This window comes from Podarcis muralis, chromosome 5, assembly GCF_964188315.1.
Source record: "Podarcis muralis chromosome 5, rPodMur119.hap1.1, whole genome shotgun sequence".
In the NCBI taxonomy this organism is placed as follows: domain Eukaryota; kingdom Metazoa; phylum Chordata; class Lepidosauria; order Squamata; family Lacertidae; genus Podarcis; species Podarcis muralis.
Window position 1 is genome coordinate 54,225,593 of NC_135659.1, and position 20,862 is coordinate 54,246,454.

At 42.4% G+C, this 20,862-nt stretch overlaps 1 protein-coding gene across 2 annotated transcripts in view; it reads left to right on the forward strand.

Moving 5' to 3' along the window:
• SORT1 (sortilin 1) overlaps positions 1-20,862 on the forward strand; it is a 50,770-nt gene that overhangs the window by 25,092 nt on the left and 4,816 nt on the right. Inside the window, exons 2-18 of one of the 2 annotated variants that reach the window (XM_028733887.2) lie at positions 76-135; positions 2,086-2,159; positions 4,760-4,862; positions 5,770-5,934; positions 7,283-7,356; positions 7,839-7,888; positions 8,714-8,841; positions 9,560-9,704; positions 10,260-10,415; positions 11,655-11,761; positions 12,436-12,538; positions 12,764-12,932; positions 14,120-14,310; positions 15,282-15,471; positions 18,847-18,963; positions 19,668-19,776; positions 20,496-20,602. In XM_028733887.2, the coding sequence (XP_028589720.2) occupies positions 76-135; positions 2,086-2,159; positions 4,760-4,862; positions 5,770-5,934; positions 7,283-7,356; positions 7,839-7,888; positions 8,714-8,841; positions 9,560-9,704; positions 10,260-10,415; positions 11,655-11,761; positions 12,436-12,538; positions 12,764-12,932; positions 14,120-14,310; positions 15,282-15,471; positions 18,847-18,963; positions 19,668-19,776; positions 20,496-20,602 (2,048 nt within the window). Of the gene's footprint in view, positions 1-75; positions 136-2,085; positions 2,160-4,759; positions 4,863-5,769; positions 5,935-7,282; positions 7,357-7,838; positions 7,889-8,710; positions 8,842-9,559; positions 9,705-10,259; positions 10,416-11,654; positions 11,762-12,435; positions 12,539-12,763; positions 12,933-14,119; positions 14,311-15,281; positions 15,472-18,846; positions 18,964-19,667; positions 19,777-20,495; positions 20,603-20,862 lie in introns of both variants that reach the window. The other variant, XM_028733885.2, reaches the window with a different exon arrangement.

The following is a 20,862-nucleotide window of genomic DNA, read 5'->3' on the forward strand; positions in this document are numbered from 1 at the left end:
TGGGAGAGACTGTTTCCTTTCTGGCACTGGATGGAAGACTAGAGGACTGAATTATATTTCTAATTGCCTTTACAGCGTGTCTTCAATGATCTCAGTGGCTCAGTGACTCTATCCTGGATTGGTGACAGCACTGGGGTAAGTAATACAGATAGGTTGAACGGATTTTTAAATATTTATTTCGAAAGGAACAAAAACACAACACGTGAAATAATAATTCCTCCAAGTGCATGACTCAGTACTCCCAATAATGGATAGTTTTACTTTAATCTTCCCACATGGAAAAGTAGGGTTGTTCCTGTTTGATGGGTCATGAATAATGATCCTCTTCAGATGTAGGTGTTGCAAGCCATTTGGGTTCTTCTTTTAGCTATTACCTTCCTACTCATGGCCAAGGAAGAAGGGACACAGTGTAGGTGTTGTGTATATTGGGTGACTCACTCTGGATTTGGTAAGAAGTGTCTAACTGCCCATCCAGACTTGAGGTGAGAATTGCTTCAATACTGAAGTCTTGACGAGGAGGAGGAAGTACTCACCGCCTCTTTCTTCACATCCGGCACAGAGAAATGCATCTCTCTTTGAAAGTGTAAGCAACAACCAATGTTCCAGGCACACTGAAGAATTGCACTATATAGATATTGTTGGTTTCTGCTTCCCATTTCTCCCTCTGCTGCATCCTGTTGCATGGCTGATACCAGGTGTCAGTTGAGGGAGAAGGAAGCCTAATAGAACTAATATCTCGGCTGAACTGCCGGAGTGGTCCAGCTGTCCATCTCTTAAGACTCACCCCTGCCTCCATATTTTTTTTAAAGTAAACTATTTATCAGCAAACTTCCTCTTCTGGTTAGAGTTTAGCTGTTTCTGCTTCTTGCCTAATGGCTAACAGTGCAATGCCAGTCATGGCTACTCAGAAGTATTTCCTATTGAATTCATTGGGGCTTAAAGGTAAAGGTAAAGGTACCCCTGCCCGTACGGGCCAGTCTTGACAGACTCTAGGGTTGTGCACCCATCTCACTCAAGAGGCTGGGGGCCAGCGCTGTCCGGAGACACTTCCGGGTCACGTGGCCAGTGTGACAAAGCTGCATCTGGCGAGCCAGGGCCGCACACGGAAACACCGTTTACCTTCCCGCCAGTAAGTGGTCCCTATTTATCTACTTGCACCCGGGGGTGCTTTTGAACTGCTAGGTTGGCAGGCGCTGGGACCGAGCAACGGGAGCGCACCCCGCTGCGAGGATTCGAACCGCCGACCTTTCGATCGGCAAGCCCTAGGCGCTGAGGCTTTTACCCACAGCGCCACCCGCGTCCCTCATTGGGGCTTAATTCCAGGTAAATGGGGTTAGGATGGCAGCCTTAGAGAAACACGATAAGAGCAAGATAAAATTGGATTCGGAATCCAATTTTATGACAATGTGTGATAATTCCAAAATGCAATATGATGTGCCCTAACTTACCAGCTTTACCAGGCTGCTGATATACAAAGGGATTATGGTACAATTTTGGGCTAAAGTAACATCTTTTATTTTATATTGTTCTGTAGAGATTAGCTATTTTATATTGTTCTGAGAGATTAGCTATTAACTAAGAAACCTGTGTCAGGCCAATTATGTATACCAGGGATTAAGCAAGTTTTTCTCTCTTAGGGAAAAAACACCTTGACACTTCAAGCTAGGATGTCAAAGCACGGGTGACTTTGTTAAGAAGTAGCTTTTCTAAAATGTCATCAAACAGAATAAAAGAAGTTGCAAAGATAAGACATAGCATTAAAAAAAAAAAAAGCAAAATGAATTCTAGTAAATGTTGGTGTATTCAGCTGACCTTTATAAATCCTTCCCCACAAGTTTATAATGTTTCTGAAACATTTTTTAAAAATGTGTTGTGATTTGTACGTGTGATGAAATATGCATGACAGCAACCCAACATGCCAAAATAAACCCAATTAAAATCATAAACTTGTGTTAGCTCAGCGATGTACCCCCAAATATGTGAATTTGTCCTTATTGGGATGTGATGGTTACCTGGCTTTTAGACAGTGTGCGTGCTGGCTGTTGTTCTCAGACTATTGTTGCTAACAGGTTTCTCTCTTTCCAGGTTATTCTTGTGTTGACCACATTTCAGATACCTCTGGTAATCATGAGTTTCGGGCAGTCTAAGCTCTACAGAAGGTGAGAGCATTGTGTTGTGAATGTCTATGAACTGAAATGCACATTGTAATGAAGCCCAAGAGCTTGCTGTTGATTCTTATATATGAGGATTTGTGAGCAGCCTCACATTGCCTATGTACAGTGGTTAGGTTAGGGACAGAGCTTCTAAACTAGTGATAGGTCACCCTCTTTACAAAGCCAGTGATGAACAGCAGGTTGAATAAGTGGTCAGTGTTGCATCCTGAGGTCTATCCTGTCTTGGGGAGAGTCTAACTTTCTGACATGTAAAGAGACACAAGCTGACCAAAAGCACAGGAGCAATCATGGAGGGATTTGCTGGTTTAATAATAAGTCATATACTAAGTGGTGTATTCTTTGTCAGAGGCAGTTATCTCTGCCTTTTAAACAATGGATATGCTACTTTATTATCTAGCTTGCCTTAAGGGACTGTAAGTAAGCCATCCCCCTTCTGCCCGCCTGTTGGAAATCCTACAGGAGTAAACTCCTTACTGACCGCTGCTACTGGTGTCAAGAAGCTTGAGAGGGTTTGAAAAGCTCACCTCTCTTTATCTTTCCCCATGCTTCCTGTTGGGATAGAGCTTGTGTGAACCACAGTCCAAACTGCACTTTCTTTAGGTGTGGTTCCTTGCCAGACAGAAGCCAGACAGATCTTTCCTTCCTTGTTTCTTTGGTGTGGCTGAGCTTCTCTTTTTTAGCGGCTGGGGAAAATCAGTTGCACCACAGACAGCAAGTCTTAAGAGCAATTCCCTTTGGCTAGGAGTAGCATCTGCTAAGAGTTGTGTGCAGTGGTGGCACCCTTTTTCCCAGGCGCATTGGGAAAGGTAAAGGGCAGCTGAGAAGTTCAGGCACTCACCAAATTTTGCTGCCCATTTCGACAGCTGGAATAGGCTTACAAGTGACCCTGCTTAAAAAATGGCTCACATATGCAAAGTGTGACAAATTTAAAATGCCAGATATCCTGAGAAAGAGAACTGGGAAAAACTCTAGCCTTTGTTATTAGTTTAGAAAAAATTTAGGCACTCTTTGCCATGTGCAGGTCTCTAACTCGAGGCTTCTGAAAGTGTAGGGATAGCATGGCTGGGTAGAGTTAGTCTTGCAAGAGGCCAAGACTTCTTATGGGAGTCTTGGCTGGTTACATGTGGAACTCGTAGGGTTAGTTTGTACATTACGGCTACTATATAGAGCAAGGAGCTTCACACTGAACAAGTCCCTCCCTTGGAATATTTACCTGGCCCTGCCTTTGTTTTCTTATAGATGCCAGGCGAAGTCCATCCTGCCCTCTTGGGTGTTCCCCAGCACATGATTACTTTCACTAGTGTTTCCTCCTTTTAGACTGAATGCTCTTTTGTGGATTTTTAGTAACTGGCTGTTGATAAACAAGCAACTTTCTCTGCTGAGGGGCTTCCCTTTAATAAATGATACCCTTGCACCTCCATTGATTCCCTGGCTTTGAAGCTGGAAGTGCTTTACATCACTACCTCAGACGCGTTCCTGTTTAACTCTCTTACAAGTTGTCAGAGAGCTGTAAACATGGGCAGCTGGCCCTGGGGAGATGGTTTACAAACCAAAGTTCAAGGAGGAAGTGCAGGTGTCCATTTTGAGGAGATGTATTAAAACATTCAATATAAAGTGAGTAGGGAAAGTAATAGGCTTAAAAAACAGAGCATAAGCAGCAATGTTCTAGCTAATTAAAGACCAAGTACCTTTTTTCAGCTTCAGCTAGTACGCTAGGTATGGCTGTTCTGGGACAGGGATAGCTTGGCCACAGTGGTGCATGATTTGGTAACCTCTGGACTGCACTATTGCAGTGCACTGCATGTGGGCCTACCCCAGAGGTTGGTTTGGAAATTACAGCTAGTGCAGCCCAACTTTTGGGCAGAACAGCTCTGCAGTAGTGTATTACAACAGTGCTGAAAGCCCTGTACTGGCCACCAGTACATTTTCCAGCTAGGTACAAGATACTATTTTTTAGTGTACATAGCCTTAAATGGTCTAGTACCAGGTTACTTTAAGAACTGCCTTGTGCACCAGCCAGATCACTGTGATCATCTGAAGAAGCTGTCCTGCCTGTTTCACAGGTATCCTGTATTAGTTTTTACATGTTCAGATGTTGCTACTATGGTAGGATTGCCATACATCTGGAATATCCCAGACATACCTGGAACACTGCAGGCAGAAGCAGGGTCCAGGCAGAAGATCCGGGGTATGGCAACCCATATCGGCATTGTTGTTTTTGCGATTTCCCCGAAGCTCAACAATTTTTTGTGCCTAGATTTTTACTTTATGAAATATGGCAAGCCCACAGTATGGTACTATGGTCCTGGTGTTTGGGTGAAAAATTCTTTAAAAATCTCAACAACTTTGCGGGTGTCAGAAACTTTACTACAAACATAGGCTCACCACATTATTGAAACAAAGGTTACGAGGGCTGTTAAGTGACCTCCACAGGGTGACCATAAAATGGTTTGGTTCCTTCTATCATTTTTTTGGTGTGCTCTATTGATTTAAGAGGCCTCCAAACACAAATGGCTGCATCTGCAAAACTATCCTGTACTGAGGAGCTTTTACACTTACAATGTCTTTTTTTCTTCTCACTGTAGTGAAGACTATGGGAAAACTTTTGTAGACATTACGGATCTCATTAACAACACTTTCATCCGGACAGAATTTGGAATGGCCATTGGACCAGAAAATTCAGGGAAGGTAGGATGTGGGCTTTGTTCCTATTTCTCCAACTGCTTAACAAGTTTACAGTGTTGCACAATATAGCCTAGTTGTCCATATCATATTATATCTCTGGAGTACAGATTTCTGCCACAAAATCTCTACTCACCTACCTATCCAACCTACTCTCCACTGACTTGCTATATGACCTTGAGAAATAGCATCCTGCTTGATGCTTCCTGGTTGTATGTTGGAGCCATTACCTGCTTTTTCCAGTTTACCTGATTGTAGATTAAATCAAACCGTTACAGTACCTACGCAATCACACAGTGTTCTAGGCATGGCTGTGTGATTTTCACAAAGTCTCGTCCTCAGAGCAGCTCATTTGCCTTGGCAGAACATTCTGTAGTGCGCTGTACAAAGTTTGATCCTAAAGCAGGTTGCATAAGACATATTTCTAATAGTCAAATGATTGGTGGTGGTTTATAGGGTTTCTACTACTTTTTCTGGACTTGTTAGTTGCTGCCGAAAGAGAATTAATGTTTACACCAACATTGTTGGTTTTATTCAGGTCATCACTGTTTCCTTTGGTCTTTATGGGTTTGGTTTATTCCCACATGACTTCCAGATGGATGTGAGAAAAAATGTTACATCCTTTTAGATTGTATTAAAAAAATTAATGGAATTCAGCTAAGCACTCATATCCTTGTGAAGCAGTCCCTTTGCACTAATTTGCACAGCTAATTTGCACAAGGAGCATAAGCACAAGAAACACTAAGGGTTAGTGAGGATTTCTGTTCTCCCACACAGTTGGGATTTTTATTCTGGTTTCTGCCAACTTCAAAACTGCAATGTTTCAAATAGCTTCAGGTGACTTCTTTATTTGTGATAAACTAGAAGCACAGATATGTTGAGAAGGGACACTGATCTTTATTTTTCTGACTAGGTGATACTGACGGGGGACAGACCTAGACCATACCATACAGGAAGAATATTTCGATCATCTGATTTTGCTAAGAACTTCCAGTTGACAGATATTCCTTTCCATCCTTCAACTCAAATAATTTATCACCCTCAGAATTCTGATCTGTTGTTGGCCCTCAGTATTGAGGTAAGGATTTGGGAAGAATAGAGCTGTTGGTTCACTTATTCACTGGTATAATTTAGGCACTGAATCTAGGCTCCAAGAAGCCATTTAGGGCTCCTCCAGACATCCTTTTTATTATGCATTCATGATGATTTGGACTTATGATGGTATTGGGGCTGTTATTCCTGATCCCACTTTCAATACTGTTTAAACCTGAAAAAGTTCTAGAGTGGGTACACTGCTTCATTTTCAGCTTATCCCATAATGTCCTGTTGAAATCCTTGTAACCTTTTATACCACAAATGTTTTGCTTTAGTTTTTGTCCTGCTTTTACGGTACTGTAGTGCAAGAGTACTGCTCCAAACAGCAATAATGGCGTAATACTGGGGAAGCATTGCAGAACAACTAATAAAGTGGAATGAGGGATGGTCCAGTATCAATCCACCACAATTATTGCATCAGTGACATGTTGCAGAATTCACCCACTAAAAAGCTCCAGTCTGGAGAGACTCTTAATGTATGTTTGGGTGGGTGGGCAGGAGGGCTTGGCTCTTGTGTGACCCCTTGTGGTAATAATTGGCAGCGTCATAGTTCCTGTCTCATCAATACAGCAGTTGTATGGTCATAGTTACTGCTTTGCCCTAAGTGCTGTGTTACATAATGAAAGTGTGGGGTATATTTTAAATGAAACTCATTGCATTGGTTGCATGAAGTTCTTTTCTAACAGGACTATGAGATTCTGTATATAGGTGAATCAAACTGCTTTAAGAGATACAGTCTGACTCAGTGGTAGAACTGAAGTACGGAAGCCTCAGCTGGTCAAGAAACTGTGTCCAGACTGTTACTGCCTTCTGTTGTGTTTCTGGCCCCAATTCAAAGTGTTGATAATGAACTTTAAAGTCCTAAATGATTTGACACTAGGATGTTTAAAAGATTGTCCTCTCCCATATGAGCTTTCCTGCCCTTAAAATCTTTTATGGAGGTTCTCTTCCATGTCTCACCAACATCTGAGTTGTGCTTGGCTGTACACAATTGAGCCTTCTCTGTGGGCTCACCAACACTTCAGTTACTCTCTAAAGGGGAGTCACATCTTGACCCTTCTCTGATGGTGTTCCACTGCTGTGCAAAGATGTATCTTCCGGCAAAAAATTGGTCTACCATATTGCTAATCTTATTCTCTGTGATATGTTAGATATGTTTTCTCTGCCTTACTGATTATTTTACATTTTATTTTTTAATATCTTGGTTGGATTGTAAACCACCTTGAGCTTTTCAATGGAAATCTGGGCTAAAATATTTTTTAATGAATATCTTTAGCTCAGACTTGAAAATGCTAAGCAGATGATGAATAATCCTTTCTTAATGTTTTCAGGGCAGCCTGTGGGTATCTAAGACCTTTGGTGAGAAATGGAAAGAAATACACAAAGATGTTTGCCTGGCCAAATGGTGAGCAGCTGAAAAACAAACATGTTCCCCAGGGAGAGTTAGTAGTTTAATGTTCTCTTGATTACACTAGAGCTGGCTGCTTGCAAAAACAGAAAGATAACTCTCTTTGGGATGAAATTCTCTTGGTCCCTAATAGCCCTTCTTGTGGTCATGTTTGTATTGTGTGCTTTTTTGGAAAAGTTGCTGTAATGCCTTCTGCATACACTTTGCATATGCAGGAAGAGCTCTATACAAAGGGGCAACTTGGTAGCTGTGTGTTAAATTTTCCAGCTTTGGATCATTTTCACCTTACGGGTACTAGGGCTATTTGGAGAGTAGATCCAATAGCTTGGCAGTAGAGCACCTGCCTTCTGTATAGAGGGTTCCAGATTTCATCCCTGACTTTTCCAGTTAAGTGGCTCTCTGTTGCCAGTTGTTGAATTAGCTAGCTTCTTTGCTCTCAGGACTTTGCTCTCAGTCTCCTTCCCCTTGACTTTTTCCAGGGGCTCTGGCATGACCATTTTCTTCACCACATTCCTGAATGGCTCTTGTAGTAAGTATTCCCAAGGACAAGTAATAATGATACATATTAGTTGTTTAACAACTCACTTGCAGACAGTCCATTTCTGAAGATGGCTTCAAGTGCTGGTTCTCACCCTTTTTAAACAGCTTGGGAACACAGTGTGTAACGGACACCACTTCTCTCACTGAGCATGCTTAAATAACACAATCTTCACCAGAGGCCCTAATGTAAGCTGGATGGCTTTAATCAGTTATTTTTACTGATTCTTCTGATGGTGTTACTCAAATTTTGGGTTATGTTGGGTTATGTTGAGTTTTATTTTGTATTTTGATACTGTGCTTTATTATTATTATGAGCCATCCTTGGACTTCTGCTAAACTGAAGAGCAGCATACCTATGTGTTAAAAAAGATCAGCACTGTGCAGGCTAGCCAGCACCTTAAATGGACCTAGCATGGGCCTGCTTTAAAGAATGAGGACTTTGAAGCTGTTCCCCCCCCCCATTTGCTCTATAGCACCTTTCACACATTACTCATATGAAAGGGGCACTACATGTTGAAGCAGTTGCAGAGTCCAGCCCCTAAGGCCTACCCCCTGCATGTTTGACCACGGGTGCCTGCAAAAGAGTAGCCTATGCAATTAGATTTTTCTTTTGCAGATTTCCAGGCTCATTGACATTTCAGGGACATTGGGGGGGGGGGTTAGGGATGGGAAACTACAGGCTCATGGGGCAGTGGTGTGGCCTTGCAACCCCTTCAGTGGATGAAGTCTCTTTGCTGAAGAGGGCTTTCATGAAGAGGGCTTCTCTATCTCTCTAATCGGGACAATGTTCATATACTTCCTCTTTCACAAGAAGCTGATCTTGGGTTACTTGAGCTGAAAAGGACCAAAGACTTTGGGAAGACATTCAAGACTATAGGAAGCAAAATCTACTCCTTTGGTCTTGGAGGACGCTTCCTCTTTGCATCTGTGATGACAGAAAAGGTAGGAAAATCACTGTTCTCTTTTTCTATTTCCATAGGCCCCAAGAGTTTAATTTGCAGTGGGTCCCACCCCTCTATGATAGAAAGCAAAGGAACCAGTGTTTGTTGATGTATATGAGTTCATTTTTAATGCAAGTGGCTTTTTCTAGTCTGAGGGCCATTTTCATCCTTGGCCAACCCTCCAGCTGTAGAAGTGGCCAGAAGTGGCTGACTGATCAGGCATCCAGGCCAAGGTTTAGCACCACTGATTTTTCAGTTAAAAAAATTGGGCAAGGTAATCAGCCCTGTCAGCAGAAACCCTGTGCAAGAATTTATACTTGTGCAACGGAGCTTCCCTCCCTCCACTCCTGTGCCCCCCAAAATTTGCTTGGTGGGATGTTAGGATAAACCCTCAAACAGTGCAGAAATGGCAACCTGGAATGCCTGTACAGATGGAACAACTGGAAGAGCTTGATGTTAAATTCCACTCAGTGATTTCACTCCTTAATAAAGATAACAGTTCACTATGCACTGAGGAAGTGCCCCTATAGCTCCCATCCCAATATATAGTATCAGGTCGATAAATAAGGGAGTTATCGCAGGGGATTACTTATTTAGTATACTATCAAGACTATGTAGTGTGAATTTCTGGTATCCGTCATGGAATAACCTCCTATATAAACACCAATAGTATCTAGGATGTGGTAGTAATTCAACAACACTATCATTGCCTTCACTAGGGCAATACAAGACGAATCCATGTGTCACTGGATCATGGAGAAACCTGGAACATGGCACAACTTCCTTCAGTTGGACAAGAGCAGTTTTACTCTATCTTGGCAGCTAATGATGACATGGTGTTCATGCATGTAGATGAGCCTGGAGGTGAGAGAAGGGAGTTTGGTGTAGTGTGTTCTTAAAAATCTTAAAAAGATCTGAATTCCAACATGCATTTGATGTGGGTAGCAAAACTTTGTATGGTTCATGAAGAGAACCAGCTCTTAAAATGTGAAGATGAACAGTATAGCATATAGGCGCCTAAGGTTAATCCTTGAAATAACATATATGCGCTCATAATGGTAAAGCATTTGAATCATACACTTGGTGAAAAGACTGCCAGATCATCCCTTAGGGAAGGACAGTTGTAGTTGCGTCCACATACTTGAGATCCTGGTGTCTCCCCGCTGTTCTCACCCTTGTTCTGTCAAGAACCCTGTGGCCCTGTTCATTTGTTTCATATAGTCCTCATTTATTTCCCAATCCAGTTTATTGTAATAGTTTTAGGCAGCTTCGAAACTGACATAAGCATAGGTCTACCAGCTTTCTAGACCTGGTAATCTCAAATTAATGGTAATGTTGCTAATACTGAGATGAGAGCCCCGTTCCTTAGGGACTCTTTGGAAGACCCCCACCTCCTGCAACCTGTTGTTTTTCTTGCAGATACTGGGTATGGGACAATTTACACCTCTGATGACCAAGGCATCATATATTCGAAGTCCCTAGAAAGGCATCTCTATACCACCACAGGGGGAGAGACGGACTTCACCAATGTGACCTCCTTGCGAGGCATCTACATCACTAGTGTGCTCTCAGAGGGTAAGTACTCACTTTCTGCATGGCGTCATGGGGACTGATGGATTCTAGATTGGCTGTAATTGAAGATTGAGGAATCTGTTAGGAAAGTAGCGGAAACTTTTCAGTGAAATGGAATTGAGGCATTTCTGGGAGATGCATTTGGGAGATCCATAATGCTTATGTTTGCTAATTTGTTTGAAATAGCTTGTTTTGAAGCTAGGTTTTCTCATAGGTGTTTTGACTAAAGGAAACAATCATGTTACTGTCTTAGTCTGTCGAGGACAAGTTCACTTGTCTTGCAGTACTACTCTCAATTCTGCTTTTATGAAGTTAATAGGAATAATCAACATTGATCTGTTCCTGTGCTTGCTATGTCTGTTAATACCCCATCCTGTAAAGCAGGGATGGGGGACCTGTGCCTCTTCGTATAGTCAGTTCTTATCATTCCCAGCAAGCATGGTCAAGAGACAGGGATGATGGGAGTTGTAGTCCAGCAACATCTGGAGAGCCACATGTTTCCCATGCGTACTATAGAGTTACTTAGTTTCAGCCCAGGTTGAATCTCTTTAGACAGTCTGAGTGAAGTAAGGAAGCCAAACTCATATGTTAAACTGTGTTGTAAGGCAGACAGTTCCTATAGATGGGAATCAGGAGTGTCTTATTTGAAGCAGAAAGATGACATCTGCACAGGGGCTGGAGCTTTAATATCAAGCTGTGAGTACTGGAAAGTTTGTCCCTGAAATAATGGCTGATGACCTGACATTGAACTCAGCCAGTGTGCTGCAGGAGCCAATCCAATGAGTCTCAACAGCGCAGTGTGGGACTAGGTTTGCAGTCTTACTCAATTTTCACAGAGTTTGGTCCTCTTTTGCAAGATGTCCTGTCTTTTTGAATGCTTGGAATGTTGCTACATGACATGGGAATAAAAGAAAGCATCCACTTTTTAATTATAGCAGGAGGCATTCAACCTTTGCATCCCATTAGTGAAAGCATTTCCACTTGTGCCACAGGGCTCTCCCCGCCCCCCACCTTCAGCACTTACTCCACACCCTCCCCAAATATAATCCAGAGGGTTGGGGAAACCCATGGAACAGATTTAGGGGGCATATGGGAGGAGGAGAGGCAGATAATGTTCCATTTCACAATAAAACCTTCACTGATGGAATGCGAGACTTAGCACTGCATTGGGTTTTACTCAGAGAGTAAGTATGTTGTATAGAATTTATTGCACAAATACTTACATTTTCTCCTCTCAATCAGATAATTCCATCCAATCGGTGATTACCTTTGATCAAGGAGGGGAGTGGGTGCACTTGAGGAAACCTGAAAATGCCAAATGTGACTCAACCGCCAAAAATAAGGAAAAGGTTTGTATGTTTATATATTGGATGTAGGATAATATTGTCAGGCCAAGTTATAGTTCTAAGTTACTTGTTTGGAAGTTGGTTCTACTGAAAACTATGCTTCCTAGTAAATTGAGTGTATGACTCAAGTGCAAGATTAGGGTGTGGTGGTACAGGGTGTGCAAAATCATAGTTAGAGACCAAATTTATAGGTCTTGAAATAGCATTAAACGTATTAAAGTTGCTGTAGCCCCATTAGGAAATTGGCTTACCAATAGTTGTATTATCTCATGCTGCGTGGTTAGAGCATCTAACTTACAATAAAGATAAAAGTAAAGCATATTTTTAGGGATATTTTGCAAGAGAAAAACTTTCTGCAGTGAGCTGGGCCCAAACTATGCAACAGAAGACAGTTTGTAATTCAGCCTGATTTAAAACAACAACAACAGAAGGGAACAGAATTACGTGTGGAAGAAGCTGCCTTGGGCCATGTGCTATTCAAAACACAGTGTGTCAGCTAATAAAGCTTGGAAGCTTGGCTTCAGTTTGCCTTGGATTTGCACCAGTAAAGGTTCTCCTTTGTGGCAATTCTGTTGAAATTCAAGCACTTTTGGTTGTTTTGCTTTTAATAAGACCAAATATGTTAATACTTCTCCATTTTGCCTCCTTTTCTTATTGGGGTTGTCTTACATTTACAGTGCAGCCTTCACATCCATGCATCTTACAGCATCTCCCAGAAGCTGAATGTACCAATGGCTCCTCTGTCTGAGCCCAATGCTGTTGGAATTGTCATTGCTCACGGTAATGAATTATCCTTATGTACATATAATACGATGTAAGATAATTGGCAAAGGATGAGGCTTTACTTGGGATTGTCTACTGGTTTCTGTATTTTACAGATCTGTTTTTTTCCTTCTTTTGCCAGTAAGGGTGGGTGAACTTAGGAATGAATACAAGTGGTGGACCTTCATGAGAGAACTGTAGTGTACTCATATCCATTGTATTGCCAATGGCCTTGTGTTGCAGGAAGTGTTGGGGATGCCATTTCAATAATAAACCCAGATGTTTACATTTCGGATGATGGCGGCTACACCTGGGCACGGATGCTTGAAGGACCCCATCACTATGCCATCCTGGATTCTGGGGGCATCATTGTGGCTGTTGAGCAAACGGATCATCCTATCAATGTGATTAAGTATGCAGGAACTTAATTTTGTTAATACTTCTATGGTGGGAGGACACAAGAAGTTCAGTGCCCACTTCCTCATTGTTACGTCACCTGGAACTATCCCGATAGAACAGTGTTACTCAAACTTGGGGACCCAGCTGTTGTTGGACTACAACTCCTATCATCCCTAGCTAGTAGGACCAGTGGCCAGGGATGCTGGGAGTTGAAGTCCAACAACAGCTAGGGACCCAAGTCTATGAAACACTGCTGTAGAATGATGTAAAGGAAGAAACTGGGTTGCTCTCAATTTAGAATGTTTGAAAAGAATGAGGCTATCCTAACCACGAAGCCGTTGCTTGAGAGGAGTGATTTCAGAAGAACCACTAATTTCTATCCCTATTGACATTTTTAAAACAAGCTCTCGTCCAGAATAGGCAGATATAAATATGTTTGGAATTCCAGCTAGGATAAAAGCAACAGACAGAAGAAGTCCCCGTCCACTTCTCCATTGCAAATCACCTTTTCCTGGCACTCATTTGCAAAGAAGTCAGTCATATAATTGTAGACTTGGAAGGCACACCAAAGGTCATCCAGTCCAACCCCATACAATGCAGGAATCACAGTTAAAGCATCTCTGACAGATGACCCTCCAGCCTCTGTTTCAAAACCTCCAAAGAAGGAGAGTCCACCACTTTCTGAGGGAATCATAGCTCTTAACAGCAGGCATTTCTTCCTAAAGTTTAGTCAGAATCTCCTTTCTTGTAGTTTGAATTCATTGGTTCAGGTCCTAAGGCCCTCTGAAGCAGGAGAAAAAAAGTTTGTTCCCTCTTCCATGTGACAGCCCTTCAGATATTCAAACATGGCTATCATGCCACCCTCTCAGTCTCCTCTTTTCCAAGTTAAACACACCCAACTCCCTAAACCATTCCTCATAAGGCTTGGTTTTCAGACCCTTGATCATCTTGGTCTCCCTCCTCTGAACACATTCCAGCTTGTCAATATCCTCCTTAAATTGTGGTGCCCAGAAATGGACACAGTACAAGGTTCTGATATGCAAAGTGGCAAGTAAGCATGTAGTTTAGTCTAATATTCCTGTCACCTATCTTGCATCTCCAGTATTTGAGAGTGGCTGCCTTAAGCTTCATTAGGATTTCTGTCAGTCTAAATTAACCACAGTGATAATGCCATTCCATTCCTAATCTTATCTGTTTCAGGTTCTCCACAGACGAAGGGCAGTGCTGGCACAACTATGTTTTCAGTAAGGATCCTATGACGTTTACTGGCCTGGCATCAGAGCCAGGAGCAAAATCGATGAATGTCAGCATCTGGGGATTTACAGAGAGCTTCCTGTCTCGTCAGTGGATCTCGTATACTATTGACTTCAATGATCTTCTCAACAGGGAGTGTGAGTAATCTCTTCCTTTATAACAAATAAGAATGTTAGCCAGCTGCTTGTCTTCAAATTGTCTTGACTATATCTGTGAATTTAAAAAATGTGATGCAACTAGAGCAGGGGTCAGCAAACGTTTTCAGCAGGGGGCCAGTCCACTGTCCTTCAGACCTTGTTGGGGGTCAGACTATATTGGGAAGGAATGAATGACTTCCTATGCCCCACAAATAACCCAGAGATGCATTTTAAATAAAAGCACACATTCTACTCATGTAAAAAAACGCTGATTCCCTGATGTCTGCAAGCCGGATTTAGAAGGCAATTGGGCTGGATCCGGCTCCTGGGCCTTAGTTTGCCTACCCATGAATTAGAGCATCTTCAATAGGCTACTGGTGTAATACTGTGTTTGAGAACGCACAGGTCAGGTCTTTTAGCTGCCTCTTCATGTGTAATCCCCACAAAAAAGTTAGTTCCTCCAGAAATGAGAAAGCTTGCCTCAGATTAATTTGGAAATTACTCAAGTTCTTTGTGGGCGGGGGGAGCAAAACTTTAAAACTTTCCTCCAAGATAATTTGGAATATCCCTCCCCCCCCCCAGCTAATGTAAGGGCTCAGAAATATTGCACACCCATCTTCTGTTCCTTCTCCCTCTCTGAAAAAAGCCATTTACGCCAGGCCACGCTCCTCTCTGTTCCTTTTCCTTACCTTTAATTGGCAGCAGAGGAAGGAGAGAGGTTTCCTCCCTCCCCCTCTTTTTGTTCTGCAGCAGTGGGTAACAGGGTGGTGGGGCATGGGGAACCATGTGATATGTCCTGTCCCCCACAAAGGCTGCCACACTTGAGAAAGCTACAGGGCAGCTCCCCTTAATTCCAGAGAGTACCTGCCCCAGTTCTGTGGCTGATTGCACCACAGAATTCTACAGAAAAGCCCACAGAATTTTAGTAGTTTTTGGCTATCTCAGGAATCTGGTCATTGTTCCCTCCTTAGGTATGGAGAAGGACTACACAAAGTGGTTGGCTCACTCCAGCAATCCCAATGACCCAGCAGATGGCTGCATATTGGGCTACAAAGAGGAATACCTGCGCCTTCGCAAGTCATCTTTCTGTCAGAATGGCCGAGACTATGTTGTGACCAAGCAACCATCTGTCTGCACTTGCACATTAGGTGACTTCCTCTGGTATGTTTGGAGAGTTCCTCCCATAATCTATTTCCATGGCTGTGTTTTTTTTCTGTTCTGAAATGGCCTGGGGAGTGACCATACTCCCACCCTGCCAACCCTTTGAGCTTCACTGAAATATTAAACCTGCAGTTCATTTTCTGAAATAGTGAGATGGGGAACCTGTGGCCCTCCAGGTGTTGGACTGCAGCTCTAATCAGCCCAATCAGCATGATTAGTGGGATCTGCAGCCTAGCAACATCTAGAGGGCCACAGGTTCCCCTTTCCTGATGTATGTAGAATTGTGGTTTTATGACTCTATAAGTGTGAGGTTTTTCAAGGAGGCAGTCAAGTGATTAAACATTGATTAAATACGGTGAAACTTGGGGGTTCTCAGAAGAAATGCCACATTTTGCAACCCAGATTCCATTTTCAGTATAACAAGCTGTGCAGGTTAATGATGGTCTATTTTCTGTGGCTGAAGGAGCATGCCTGCTTAAAAAAGCAGGCAGATCTTTCACAAACAGATGTCATGCAGTTGCACATACCTACGCCATTTATTTGAGACAAAAGTGGCAGAAATCCTCTTCACTAAAAGAAATCATACAAACTCATTGTTTGTTCAGATCCAAAATCTGGCTTTGGCAGGATCTGAAGTTCTCGGACAGGAACTGGGGTGTTGGGAGAGGGGCAGCATTAGGGACAATAAACATATCCCACACTTGGGCTGTGTACACACCATACATTTAAAGCACATGACTTCCCCCTGAGAATCCTGGTGACTGTGATTTACCCTTCACAGAGCTGCAGTTTCCAGCACCCATAACAAACTACAACTCCCAGGATTCTTTAGGGGAAGTCATGTCCTTTAAATGTATGGTGTGCACAAAGCTTTAGGCCATGAGACTTCCTGTGGTTCAGGGTCTTAAGCAGATGCTGCTTGCTTGTTCATTATTTTCCCCAGTAGTCTCAGGCTGGGAACTTGATCATGAAAATAAGCTGCATCTCAATGGCTTCTCATTTAAGCCGCTAGGTTTTGCAGTAAATAGTCACGTCTGATGTTCAGCTTTGCTTGTGTGTGCTGCTTTTAAAAGGCCCTCATGATAACTTCTGTGGGGAGCATTCAGCTGTGGAAAAATGAACAACGAAAAGGATGGAGTGTAATTTAAGAAGGTGGAAAATAGTGCAGACGTTAGGGAGCAGAACGGTGTTGCTGGTAGCTTGTTCTACTGGACTCTAGCATGTACTGGCTCATTCTGATGACCTGTTTAACTGAGCATTCATCCTGATTTGTTTGCACAGATATAATGCTGCACAACATCAGCATCTCACACTTTCCAGTGCATTTCCCCATCCATTTTGTTACCAGAAAAATCCCAGGGTGTTTTGGCAGGTTGGGTGGAGATTGTAAGCAGGTTTATTGTGCAAGAGTGCCAAATTCACTTTAACTGCACAAACTGTATTTGCTGGTATATGATTAATTCATACCTGAAAATAACGAGACTGAACATGGCCTTTGCATTCCTTAAACTTGCAGAGCCATAGTCCAGAGTACACAAATTACTGCAATAAATGTGTGTCTTGAACAGTGCTGGACTTAAACCTGAATGGCTTCTTTTTTAAACCACTCAAGGGGGCGGTGTATGTGTGAACTGAACATGCCTTCAAAAAGAGCAAGGTGGGAATAAGCAGATATTTCCACTAGCACCACCTTATGAGATGGCTAAAGCACCTTGCTTTTCTCTTGAAATGTTGTGTAAACAAAAGCACCACACCCACAGCAACATGGACCTCATTTTGGTTTCCAGCTTGGCAGGACTTCCTGGAACACCCAAGCTTTAAGAAGCTGTTTTTAAAAGCTGAAATTTTGTGCACACTTGCAGCCATGGAAAGCTTTCTGTATGCTGGCTTACATCCCAGCAGTACTTCCTGGTATACCCATATGGCTGCTGACATCACATAGTTATGTGGGTGTTCCAGGATGTTTTGTTGAAATGGAAGCCAGTGTAAGTTCTGAACTACTTCAAGTGAGCTCAGTGAGGAAAAAGAGGGTTCCTTAGCCACATCATATGGTTGAATAAGACAAGCAGTGCGCACACACACACACACACACACACACACGCACACAAATTTATACAAATGTAGCAGTGATGAAAGGTGCAGAAAACAGCTCCCCAGTTTGCAAAGGGGCAAATGACCTTGGGCAAAATTGGAGGACAAGTTTTAGCCTAGCACTGGTTTTTGAGTGCTGGGGAAATGGAGAGATCAATTTGGATTTCTCACAATAGATTTTGAGGCTGTACAAAACCAGTAATAACACTGATGTCAGTCTGGTTGTGGGGTTGTTTTAGAGGGCCTTAGAAGGAATCAGTACCCAATATTTCTATCATCTTCTCCTACCTGCTGTTGCTTTTTGAATATTTAAAAAACATTTTCATTCACAGCCAGTTTATCAAGCAGCACTGAAATGGGTTTCTGTTCTAATTTTTCAGTTTGCATGGGTTCATTGTTGACACTGAATCTGCTTTCCATTCAGGGCCATATTCATCGCCATGGATACATGTGCTGCATATTAGCAAATTAGATTGCTAATGCTTGGTAGGAAATAATTCAGGGTTGGCGAACCTGTGGCCTGCCATTTTTGGTGACCCACAGCCCTCTTTTTTTCTTCTGGCACCTCTTTTTATTTTTTTTGAAAAGCTCCACATCTCCCTCTGGTGCATTGCCTTTGTTAGGAGCTCCTACAGGAAGGAAACAGAAAAGTCTTCTAAAACCTTTTCTCTTTCTTCTAATCTCTTCTAACATGGGAACTATTTATCCCTATGGTGCAGTGTCATTCAGAGTTAAGACCTTGAAGACATTTTTTTCCCCTTGCTATTACAGCACTAGGGTAGAAAAGAAAGCCCCCAAGCTAGCAATGGAAAGAAAAAACACAGGGAATTCTCCCCTCTGCAGCCCCAACTTAACCAGCATTTGTCTTCTTGTCTGTCTTGTCTGTTTGGTGTGTGTGTGTGTGTGTGTGTGTGTGTGTGTGTTGGCTGTACCCACTTCAACCACACTCACTGCTGGCATGTGGCTCTTGGCAGCATGGCTAACCCTCAATGCATCCATTGGGCTGAAATGTATTTGCCACCCCTGAAGAAACTGGATGCTTCATCATAGGGTAGTTTCTCCTCCTGAATGTTCTGTCAGTATAATGGGCCAGTGATACAACTAGGCATGTGAAGTATTATCACCAAATTCCTGAATAACCATTAAAAATGTATAATTCTAGTTTGAGCAACCACATACTAGGTCTTTTAGTTGCAGCAGTAATGAAGTGATGCATGAGTCGATACTCATACTGTGTGGGGGTTGTTAACGTCTGTCTTTCTACTCTTGGGATTTGTGATGCAGTGATTTTGGCTACTACCGCCCAGAAAACCATTCCAAGTGTGTGGAGCAGCCAGAGCTGAAGGGGCACGACCTAGAATTTTGTCTATATGGGAAGCGAGAGCGGCTAAAGACCAGCGGGTAATTTTCTATGATTATAATAGTATTATTGATGGAGGAGGTGGCTTGGTCCTGTGTGTATTTGTTTTTATAAAACAGATATATGTAGTCTACTGGGAAGAGGACTATATTCTGGTGCCCTGCAAATATGCTGTAAAATTATTCTCTTCCTCTCTCTGAACACGCTGTGTTTCTGGAACAGTAAGAATCTCCCTTAGAATCAAAATATGCCCCTTGCTGTTGTGACCATGGCACTATATCTTCCAGTAGAAGATGTAGTATAGCCATCTGTAATACATTTAAGGTGGTTCATTATGTATTCTGTATTGGGTGGGGAAATAGTTCTCTAGATAGAACTATCTTGGCTTATAAATTCTGTGGACCAGAAGCAGCTGAAATAATTTAGCATGACATGTGCATTTATTGTTTGAGGATTCTGGACTTTCATGTCATGTGACTTCCATGTTTTCTTGGAGGCCACTGCAGCCCTATAGACCTGACATGCATACCCCTTTAGGTGCCCAGCCCTGAAAGAACCATGGCTTTGGGGAATATCAGACAGGTGATTTGAGGATACCCAGCCTGGCAATGGTGAAACCATGTTCTCGACTTCCCACTGATGCTTGGACATGAAGGGGTTAGCTAATTTTAGGTTGCTTGGAAAGCTGTCACTAATAAAAGAAGCTTTGTAATACTAGATTATTGAGACTCTTGTTGAATTTCAGATATCGGAAGATCCCAGGAGACAAATGTGTTGGCGGGGAAAATCCCATCCGTGAAGAGACTGATCTGAAGAAAAAATGCACTAGCAACTACTTGAACTCAAGCCAGCTGGTAAGTTTTAAAAAATGCAGAAAGAAAGTGGAGCAAAGAGATAAAGAGAGGAAGGGTGGGCAACCTTTCTTTTCCTGTCAAGGGCCATATTTCCTTGGGTTATTCTGTTTGAGGCCATATGCTGGCAGGGGAAAGCCACTGGTGAGTGGAATCATCCCTTTTTTTTCTCTCTGAACCGCCTTCTCTTTTTCCTCCCCAGTGTGCTAGAGTGGCAGATCACTCTTGTCAGAGGCCTGCACTGATGGCTTTCAGGGGGTCAACTGAAATTGGGCTGGGGGCTGCATATAGTTCAAAGGCTGCAGGCTGCCTATATATATGAGAGGTAGAAAGAGAGTATTCTAAAAAATGTAAAAAGAGTGCTTGAAAAACAGCCCATTTGTCGTTAATATTTGAGAAGCAGTTTTTCTTTAAATTCTTTGCCAATATTAACCTTGACTCTGTTCAAGCAGTAAAATGAATGAGCTTTCCAAATTGGCTGCTGAAGCTGCGGTTTGGCATTCTGAACTAAGTAGTCAAATTTCACCCTTTCCAAAATCAGCTGTTTCATTCTCTCTCCCCAAATCTTTATAATCCTCCTGTGATCCATGAAGGACAAGAGAGTAAGTTATTGAGGTAGGGAGAATATGCTAGGAGAATCATTATAGAAATGACTCAGTAATCGAAGTGATCTAATAAATTGTCATAAAATCTTAATGCATCTCTCTCTTTTCTTTCTACAGTCTACTTCCTCCAACTCCACTCCAGTCATCCTGGCTGTAATAGGCTTGATGCTTATGACTGCTGTAGCTGGAGTAGTCATCATTAAGAAATACGTTTGTGGAGGAAGGTGAGCCTTGGGAAGGGATTGGCAAGATCATTCTTACTTTTAACTATTATTCAGTTATTTTTATGCTGCCTTTCAGTGCCAGAGACTCTGCCACCACAGCTCAGAATTAAGAGCATGAAACCAATTCAAAACAGAAAAACAGTAGCTATGTAACATAACACATACATATAAAACAGCAGGGGTTGTAACTATAAAATCACCAACCTTATTCAGTTTAAGGCAGATTGGGATAGTGAAGTCAGTAAGGCCCATTTAAAACA